General features: G+C 40.7%; 1 protein-coding gene across 1 annotated transcript in view; it reads left to right on the top strand.

The window, feature by feature from the left end:
- The first annotated feature begins 987 nt into the window (after positions 1-987).
- Positions 988-10,347, top strand: part of LOC110317355 — a 35,770-nt gene continuing 26,410 nt past the window's right edge. Inside the window, exons 1-2 of the mRNA XM_021191797.1 lie at positions 988-1,265; positions 6,908-6,954. Coding sequence (XP_021047456.1) covers positions 1,118-1,265; positions 6,908-6,954 — 195 coding nt within the window. The 5' untranslated portion in view covers positions 988-1,117. The remainder of the gene's footprint in view (positions 1,266-6,907; positions 6,955-10,347) is intronic.

Raw genomic sequence — 10,347 nt, 5'->3', positions numbered from 1 at the left:
CCCCCCCCCCCGCCAGGACTCATTTCCTACTTGGACTTTACTTTTCTATAAACGGGCTATTGATATCCCTGCTCATTTTCTCATTTTGCTTTTGTGTCTCCCTTGCTTGTGAGAACACATTTCATATTTCAGCAAACAGTGTCTGTTTTGTGTCTGCCTAACAAATAGACAAGGAAAAAAACCCGAACTCTTGGTCATGTCTTTCCTCCCTACTTACAGGTCAGTAGTAGATACTTCATTGGTAAGTCACAATACAGATCAATATGTGAGGAATACAGGAAACCACCCCATCATCCGTTTTTAAAAACAAACAGAATGGTCATTGCTGAAGGACATGCTGCCATCAGTCTCCCATCGCTTAGCGTTTGCGCTCCGTGCTCACATGGAGTCAGGAGTGCTCCAGTCCCAGTTGTTCTGGACCAACCTCCCCCAGTGCCTGCCATGTCCTTTAATTGTGTACAATTATTACATAGCTGAAAGTTCATTTTTTTAAAAAAACATAGATTTACCTTAAAGGGGAAAGTTTATATCCTTGTCGTTGTATATTTTTACTAAAAGATGATGAGAATAAGAGGTTCATCTGTATACTACCTGAAACACACCATATGTTGATCAACCGCATTAGAACACACCAACTGTCCCAGCCAAGTCAAGGGCAGGACTAGGAGTTTTCAGACAGTGAACTTCACAGCATCCTGTGTACCATACCACACCGAGCAGGGTGAGATCAGAGGGATTCATTTACATCTGAGGCATGCTGTCCTGAACGGCAAACCACTCTATATATTATGGACACTGGAAATTAGTCCTTTCATCAAAAATCAGCAATATATCAGAAAAACAAAACGAATCAACCAACCAAACAAACTAGGGGCAGAGAGAGACAGAGACCTTGATCAAGTCTAGCGGACAAACTGCACGTGGTATTCAGGGCTTGAGACTAGGGCGCACCCGGAGTGCGGTCTCAAAGTTCTCATTCTAGCCAGAACATTCTAAGATTCTGCTAATTATGCTGGCATGAAAGGGTCAGAACAGGAGGGTCCAGCGCCCAGGGCTGGGCAGGGCCCTTGAGCAGGATTATCCTGTCTAGTCCCGTGCCCAGAGGGGGAGAGGAGCCATGTGCTGGCTGAGGGCATGGAGCCAGATCCTCCTGCCCATTTTCCTCTCCATAGCTCTCATCCAGCTGATTTTCAACTTATCCGACCATAAGACTAAAACCCACCATCACTGGAAGCAGAAAATCGAAGCAAAATACGTTGAAAAGGGTGAGAGACTTGTGAAATCAGGCAGAGTGCTATGGCTTTTTAGTTGGGGCCTGGCTGGCTCAATTGTTCGTTTCAAAATTTGCCTTTTGGTGGTGGTGGTAAGACATGTTTAAGGGCTCTTTATGTTTTGGGGGAAATCTCGTTAATATTGGACTTGTTCTTCCTTCCTACTACCTAAACTGTATTGAAGAGAGCTGGAGGTATAAACTGGCTACCCATTTTAGTATAAAAAGACCTCCAAAGAAAAGTGACCAGTTTCTACATCTTGACAACTCCCTCCTTGCCAGGGGCCAGCCATGTTGTTTGGGGGAACCTCTCATACTTGTTCTGGTTCCTAAGTGATTTTAGGGTTACCAGGACAGACAGGTTAAGATAAAAATTACTTCTGGTCAAGAGGTTAGAATTTATGACTTGGGCAGAGACCCAGAATTCCATTTGAGGGGACCATCCATCAGGCCAAGGAGCTATCCTTAGGAAGTCAAGCTAGAGAGACCGACAAAACACTTAGTCCCTTCCTGAGATGATGGAATTTGTTTTCCCAGAATACCTGCCCCAGGTGCTCACTGAGTTGCAGGCATGAATCTCAAGTCTGACCGCTGCTACTGAATTCTCTTTCCGTCTCTTTTTTATAAGCATGCTTTCCCCAACACTTTGGACCCCCGACACTTTCTCTAAGGCCCTCTCCTATTTCCACCATGAGGCTGTTTGTCAGCCATGTATCTGACCTCCATGCTGGATCAAACAGCATGTCTGTTTTTCTTCTTTTCTCCATTGTCCTTCTTTGGCCAACTACTGAGATTTATAGCTTCCCTCCCTTGGGGATTATTTTGTTCTATCCCTTTTTAAAGATTTATTTATTTATTTATTTATTTAATAAATAACATGGGTGTGAGTACACTGTCACTGTCTTCAGACACACCAGAAGAGGGCATTGAATCCCATTACAGGTTGTTGTGAGCCACCATGTGGTTACTGGGAATTGAACTCAGGACCTCTGGAAGAGCAGTCAGTGCTCTTCACCACTGAGCCATCTCTCCAGCCCCTGTTCTTTTCCTTTTAAACATGAATAAAATCACTCTTGCGCTTAAACAAACAGCATAGCAACTTTAAAATTAAATAGAGAGATTTCAAGTTAAAAAATCAGGTAAAAGAGCCTGTGGCATTTTATATTGGCACGCAGTTCAGCAAACCATGATGACACACTAATGAACTCTTGTTTACCTGAAATGTGTTTTGAAAAATGGATACAGCAAAAGCACTATTTAAGAAGGAACATCTGACAGATTACATGTGGGAAGTCAACCGATCAAGTTCAGCACTGGGGCAGAGAGAACCTTTTCCAGCACAAGCAGGGACAGTTAGTTCGTTAAGAAAAGATGCACTTGAAGCTGAAACGAGTTGGGGCGTTTCCATCAACTAAGCACATGCTTTGGGGATGCAGTGTGGGTTTTCCTATCGATGCCGTCCTGCTGCAGTTCTATGCACAACTTTGTGTGCTTCGTGTCTCATCAGCTTCGCAATGCCATCCAGGAGACTGTGCTGGTATTGTAGTAATCTAGGCCCTCTAGGGTGCCTCTCCACCTATGCTAACCTAGTTGGCCTTGGTCTGCTGGTCTCTAGCGATTGGGGTAAGGGGACCGATTAGAAGGGAGCTGTTCTGGCCTTCATTTTTTTGCCAGCTTGTTCTTTTTATATGCTAATTTTGTAGCCTTTGCAAAAGCCTTCTGAATTTCACCCTCTGCCCCCTTCCTTTGTCTCACTCAAATCACCCCTGAGACCTGTGGTCTCAAAAAATTTTTTTAGGGAGTGAAAAATGATGTCTTGCCTTCTGTAACAACTTCTACATACTATATATGACCCCTGCCTGTGAGGGCCATAGCTGTTAGTTCCAAAGATGACAGGAGAAAGATCACCGACACAACTCATCATGACTTATGTAATTAAAGAAAGCAATTCAATAAAGCAAGCTTTCTTATTCATGTACAAGGGCTGCCTCCCCCTATGGTGGGGTTCAACTGGTCAACACTGGACATGAGGAAAACAAGGTTTTTAAACCACAGACGTAGAGGGTTCTAACTGGGGGATTTGGTAGGGAAGCAGGCAGGGTTATAGAAGCAGAACAACTTAGTCATAACACTCTGAAACAGTCATGGCTACAAGGTGGGCATAAGGCAGTCATAACCGCAGGTGATCAGAATCATCTTTTGAAACAAAGGCATAGTCGTCATTTCCTGGAACAGGCAGTACAGAACCATTTATAGTTAAGTTGACAGATCAGGCATAGCCTAATCCTTGAAAACCAGAGCTTAATCATAAACATGGATGAACCCAGTTTGTCTCTACTAAAATATGGCCTCTAAGCTTAAGATGGAGGCAGGGTGGTTCATCAATAACACCTTCTCAGCATAGCTCTGTATATGCTGTGGTAGGAGTTGGCTGGGATCCCTGCATCGCAAAAACCTTAGTCTGGAACTGCTGTGTCCTAGAAAACACAAAAACAATTTCTGCGAGCATTTGGCAGGTCGTTTGGGCTGCTGTTAGCCTGTCTGCAGCCATCAGGTGTTACAGTACAGTTGTGTCCTTAATTTTGCTTCTGAGTTTAAGAGTAAGATTCCCTCATAGTGTTATAAAAAAAATACTAGTGAGGAAAACATAAAGGATTTCTATGAAGGAATTCACTCCTGGAATATACTAAATGAAAAACAGGAGGTTGTAAATTGTAACCTTTTTTTGTCCTTTGAAGAGAACTTTAAGTTTTAGTAGTTCACAAATTTAAGCAACCTTATCTTCAAGATCGTAGGAGAGAGGGTAGGGGGAATTAATGATCGTGAATAGCTACTCGAGTCCTTCCAGTCTGGGTGGGAAAGGTCTTTATTCTGAGGAAATATCAACAGTCAATAGAAGATATTTATATCCTAGACAAGGCTATCAGTATCGTGGCAGCTGCTGTAGCTCCTAGGCATGCTAGGTGCGCACATGTTCCAGAGTAGCTGCAGAAGCAAGCTATATATCTAGGAATGCCATGGTAAACAAGAGACTTTTAGGTGGCAATATCAGAGTTTCAGGTTCTCAGCACCTAGGAATTTAGCAAATAGAATATTGTTTATCTTTTTTTCTTAGCTGTTCTTGAAAAAAATTTCTTCTCTAACAATAATTTATTCATTGCAATGGCAATAAAAGGGAAGTTTTGATTTGGTAGATAGTTAATTAGACACAAATACTAAGGTCAGGTGTTTCTAGACATTTGTAATTGTATCCCTCATAGAAACAGATGAGATTTGCTGAATCAGCAACATTATGAATATTGCAGAGAAGAAACTTGGCCCAGGACTTGAAAGAGTGGCCAGCAAGATTCCACAAAATCTAGGATAAAGTGATGCTCTAGAAATCAGGAAAAAATGTGATTTCATGGAAGGAAACAATCAGAAGACATAAACACAGAACCCAGGCTGGGACCTGGAAGATAGTGAAGTGGATAAAGCACCCGACCTACAAGCATAAGGACTAGGATCAGTAGAACCCGAGTAAAGCATTACCACGTGGTAGCCTACATCCATAATCCCCATCTGTGGCAAGATGGGAGCCAGAGGGAAGTTAATTCCTGAAGGCTCATGAATCATGACCAATTAACCTGGCATATGACATGGTAAACAAGAGACTTTCCTCAAAACAAGGCAGAAGGTGAGGACCAACAGTAGAGGCTGTCCTCTGAGATTCACACATGTCCTTGGTCTGTGGGAACCTTATACACACACACACACACACACACACACACACACACACACACTTATAAATACAAATTGAGGGGTGTCCCATAAAATGCTGGCCAGCCTTCATCAACAATGTCAAGGTTATGATAAACAAGGACAGCCACTAAGCCCTGTTGCAGATTAAGGATACAAGACGAGTAAAGGCAATATGGAATCCCACAAGATCTTGGAGCACAAACAAGACATTAGTATAAGAGCTAGGTAAATCCTGAGAAAATCTGGAGTTTAGTTCAAAGCAATACATTAATTTTGGTTTCTTAAAGCCAAAATTTAGAAGTTTACTAAATTTAATGTATTATTGTTGAGAGTATGATGTGTATCCACAGGTCTGCACATGCCATAGTGTAAGTCAAAGAACGACTGAGTTCTCCAGACTTACAAGGCACTGTACTCACTGAGCCCAATTTGCTGGCCCTAGTTTTTCTGTATGATTTGTAGTAGGAGATATTAGCAATGGAGCAAATGGCTCCAGAGTACAGATGAATGCCTATATTATCTTCAACATGTTCCTGAAATCTGAAATTATTCCACAGTACAATATTGGTTAACAAAACAAGCTTAAGAAGCAATTGGAGCTTGGACAACAGTTATTTCCCCTGAAATAAGCCCGGAGCAGCATCTTGGATATACTTGAAGCCATATAATCTTTTCTATTTACTTTGCTTTTTCATTGTCTTAATGTTCCTCCAGTAATTTTAACATTCTCTGAGGACTGAAAGGAATGGATGGTTAACAGGATTTAATTTGAAAACTAAACTGTAAGGGTTTTTGTTTTTTTTTTTTCCAGCCAGGTGAGATCTGCAGCCAATTAAGCAATCTCAAGTTAAATAGACTTTTCTTACAAAGCCTGTGAATTCTGCTACAAAACAATAAGTGGAATGACATTATTCTTCCTGTATCATAAAACGAGCATCAGATAGAAACTTTCTTTCAGAAGACATCAGAGTAATAAAATAAACCATCAAGATTAGTTTTGAAATTTGAACTCAGTTTTTATTCTAGAACTTTCAAATATAAGTGGTATTGTTATTTTCTCTTTTCTATAAAGGAAAAATAAAAAAAAAACCTTCATCTAAGACAAGTTTTTAAGTATTGAGATAAAACAGAATAGAACATTGAATTTTTAAATAAAGGATTAATTAGCCAGGAACTTGTTTGCAAAACTGTTTTGACAACAAAGGTGTTACTAAATTGCTTTTAAGGCATGCTGTATTAAATGTCTGATAATGCTGGCAATGTGCTAAATCTGATTGTTTTGGGGAAGTTGTTTTTAGGAGGTTGCTAATCAAATGAGATGAGGATTAAGTTGAACTGGTGGGGTGTTGTAGTTACATTTCTGTTGCTGTGAAGAGACAGCATGTCCAAAACAACTTATAAAAGAAAGCGTTTAGTTGGGGGATGTGCTTACAGTTTCAGAGTGAGTCTATGGCCATCACGGTGGGAATCATGGCAAAAGGCAGGCAGGTATGGCACTGGAGCAGTAGCTAAGAGCTTACATCTGATCTACAAGCAGGAGCCAGAGAGAGAGACACTGGTTCTGGTGTGGGCTTTTAAACGTCAAAGCCCACACCCAATAACACACCTCCTTTAACAAGACCATGTCTACTCCAGCAGGACTACCCCTTTAAATCCTTCCCCAAATAGTTCCATCAACTAAAGATAATACATTCAAGTACAAGAGTCTATGGAAGTTGTTTTTATTTAAACTATAACATATGGAAAGTATCTAGGTATATGAAAATAGAAACGGCTAACCTTTGAATACAGATGAATATGGCTGAAACAAGAATGACTAAGTGAAATGTACTTTTACATAAAACTGAGTGATAAATTGGTTTTGTTTTTAATTTTTATGCTTTTTTTTCCTTGTAGAATGTGCTCAAAAGGAAACATGTCCAACGTGTACTCGAGATAAGAGAGTAAGTTAATTTTCTTATGAAGAAAATGTCCTGGGAATATTATAAACCCACCCATTTACAGTTGTCATCTCAAAGATATGTTAAGTTTTGTTTTCTACACTTTTTATAGCAAGAATGAATGACAGCTATGAAGATATGTTCCTTTATTGTGAACTGTTCCTTGTGGGTCTAGAATAAATAATAGAAATAATTTAGTACAAACATGTACTTCCATCTGGAAAATTATACATCAAAAAAGAAAACAGGTTTTTGCTTGAAGATGGAAATCACAAGCTGGAGAGATGTCTCGGTGGTAAGAAGAACATACCACTCCTGTAGCAGGCCTGAGTTCAGTCCCCAGCATACAGACGATGGTTCATGGCTCTCAACCATCTGTAATTCCAGTTCCAGGGCATCTGATACATCTTCTGGCTTCATCAGGCACTGCATATACATAGTGCACATGCAGGTCAACTCACACACATTTAATGAAAAAAAAATACTTTGGGGGAATGAGAAGAACTTTTATTATTGATTTTTCACTTACAACTTTGGAGAAAGGAACAAACATAGGAAAACAAAACAAAACAAAAAACAAAAAACAAAAAACCCCAAACCAACAGTGACAAAGCAAATGGTATCAATTTATGGCAGCACTTGAAAAATCATTCTCGGAGAATGGTTTCTCTGACCTCTCTAGGAGACCTGACCACATCAGAGACAAGTGGGAATGGCTGCTGATAAACGGATACAATCTGGGTACCTGCTGTAGTCATCTAGGCAAGTTGTCATCTGCCTCCTCCCCTTTTCCACGCCACTTTTCTGTTTTAATGAGGACCTGGGCTTCTGGCTCACGGAATTCTCCACCCAGCTCCTGACACGTTGCAGGCTTTCCACAGACAGCACTGGTTTGCTGTCCGTCCTTTAACTATGACACAGCTCATTCTGAGCCCTGAATCACCTATGACGTCCACTGCTTCCTCTTCTGTTGACACTGCACCTATTCTAATGCCTCAGCAAGACTGTCTACCCGCCCCCCCCATCCCCATCCCCACCTCCCCCAACCCCCCATCCTTCAAACTTCCCACTTTTCCTGCAGGTGCTTGGCCTTAATGGTTTCTCTTCTTTCTTGTGAATTCTAATGGCTATTCACCTGAACTCATTCCCCCACCTTTTTGTTGCTAATTGCTTTGAAGTGTAAATTTTCAAACATATAAAAGTAGAGGAAAGAGTCCTGGGGACTACAGCATGAGTTCCCTGTCTGTCCTCTTGAGGAAGGTGAAATGGGAGGATCCCTTGACTCCAGGATTTGAAGGCCAGCCTAAGTAAGTTGAAAGAACCCTATCTTTAATAGGCAACACATGAGACATTTTATACTACCAAATATCATCTTGGATAACTTTGTCTCATAAATGTCTTCTCCTTCTAAGTAGACTATTGTGAAGTCAACAGCTATATGGATATCATATTTTATTTGTAAATATTTGACCTATCAATGTCTTCAATAGATAAAGACTTTAAAGTATTACATCTATAAGTCCATCTAAAAATTAACTAATTACCCAGTTAACTTGTTTCATACTTGTACATGAGTTAAACAATTAAATCATGTCCATATGCTGTAATTTGTTGATACATACCTTAAGTCCCTTTGGGTCTCTCTATATATTCTTTTCCCCTCTCTTTTTCTTTTATTGAAATGTATTTGTTACAGAGTAGATTGTTGTCCTGTTGAGCTTCCTACAGGCTGGATTTTGCTAGTCACATCCCATCATCACTAGGGTAGCTTTATCATGTTGTTTCCCCCGTCTTTTGTTCTCATTAGATTATAACTAGATACATGGGATTTCTCAGATTCTTTAGGGATTTTTGGCAGCAATATTTCATGATGAGGATTCATTAGAGAGCTGAGAGTGTATGGTCTAGTCTTCGGTGATCTCACTCAGGAAATCATATTCTCTTTAGCTGTATCCACTGTATCCCTGGGGGTGGCAAAAACTCTAACTGCCTTCACATCCTTGCCTCGTGTTTGATGCTGCATTCACTGCCTGACTCTGTTGGTCCTCTGATCTTTCTATGCTATGCATTATGGGCTGATTACTGCACTACATCAAAGTCCTCACTAATACAGCTCCAAACTTAAATTTTCCAAAGTGCACCTGATGCCAAACACTACCTATTATTTTTCTCTTTTGGTTGGCAGCATTTCCTAAGAATGGCGATAGTAGTTATTCCAGAACTTGGTAACCACCCTTAAAGTACCAATGTTATCCAGCACCCCTTCAATCTTAATAGGTGACTTTGTCTTTGATTTTATAGATTAAAAAAGGCTTTGGGTATTAACTTCACTCACCAAATTAGAGAAAGGTTGTCAGTTTTATTTCGAACTGCATATCCTTATCATTTTTCTTTGAAGGTTAATACCTTCTGTAGTTCTGCCATTCTGCGTCTATGTATTTTAAATTTTTCTTTTATACAATATACATTTTTACTGTCATATTTTCTCTATTCTCTGTCCCCCATGGTCAAAGTAGGTGTTTTACTTGCCTTTGTGTCAATACACTTCACACATTTCCAGTTAGTGAGTGGAAATCATTCAATAACTATTGAATTAACTCTTGAGCTATTAGAAGAAGCTTGAATTACATTCGATACACTCTCTCATGTAACAAGTAGAGAATTTTATCCTAAAACATTTCCACACATAAACCACTGTGACATGTCTGGAGAGATGCACATTAGAGATAATGTGAAAACCATTCCCAACAGCTCATAGGAAGCAATGAAAGGATTACTATGTACGGTCAATGCAGAATCAGTACATTGTCTTCTAGAAAGGAGATTCTCTGCCCTCCCAGAAACCAGAAGCACAGTGGCTGTCCCTCATTGTTTTTATCACTTACCACATAAAAGTCTAGGTTTCCAAGTGGCACATCCTAAAGCAACCAAGGATATCTAAGCTCTCCATGGATACACAGGATGAAAGGTGTTTGGCATGTCTTGGACTGCCTTACTTTATTATGTTCATTCTTTCACTTACCTCATGAAAATATTCACACCAGCACCCAATTGTTCCTGAACACTGTAGGTTGGTCGAGTCCATGTTTATTCTTCTAAGGTGAAAGAGAATTTTTAGATCCCGGCTGCATGTTTTTCTCGTAGTCTAATAGCAAATGGCCAGCTTTCCTACAATTAGAAAACAGTCTCAAGTCCCCAGGCTGATCCGGCACCCGGCACCTTTCCCTGCCCGAGGAGGGGTGTTTGCCTGGGAGTAGTCCCCCGGCATCCAGCGCCTTTCCCCACCCGAGGAGGGGTGTGTGCCCGAGAGCAGTACTAAGGCTTGGTCCTGCATTGGGGCCTTTTCCCGCCCGAGGAGAGGTGTCTGCCCAGGAGCAGTCTCCCAGGTCTGAACCG

Source organism: Mus pahari, chromosome 2 (genome assembly GCF_900095145.1).
Source record: "Mus pahari chromosome 2, PAHARI_EIJ_v1.1, whole genome shotgun sequence".
NCBI lineage: Eukaryota > Metazoa > Chordata > Mammalia > Rodentia > Muridae > Mus > Mus pahari.
Note: the sequence above shows the minus strand (reverse complement) of the source record. Positions and strands in the feature narration are given on the sequence as shown.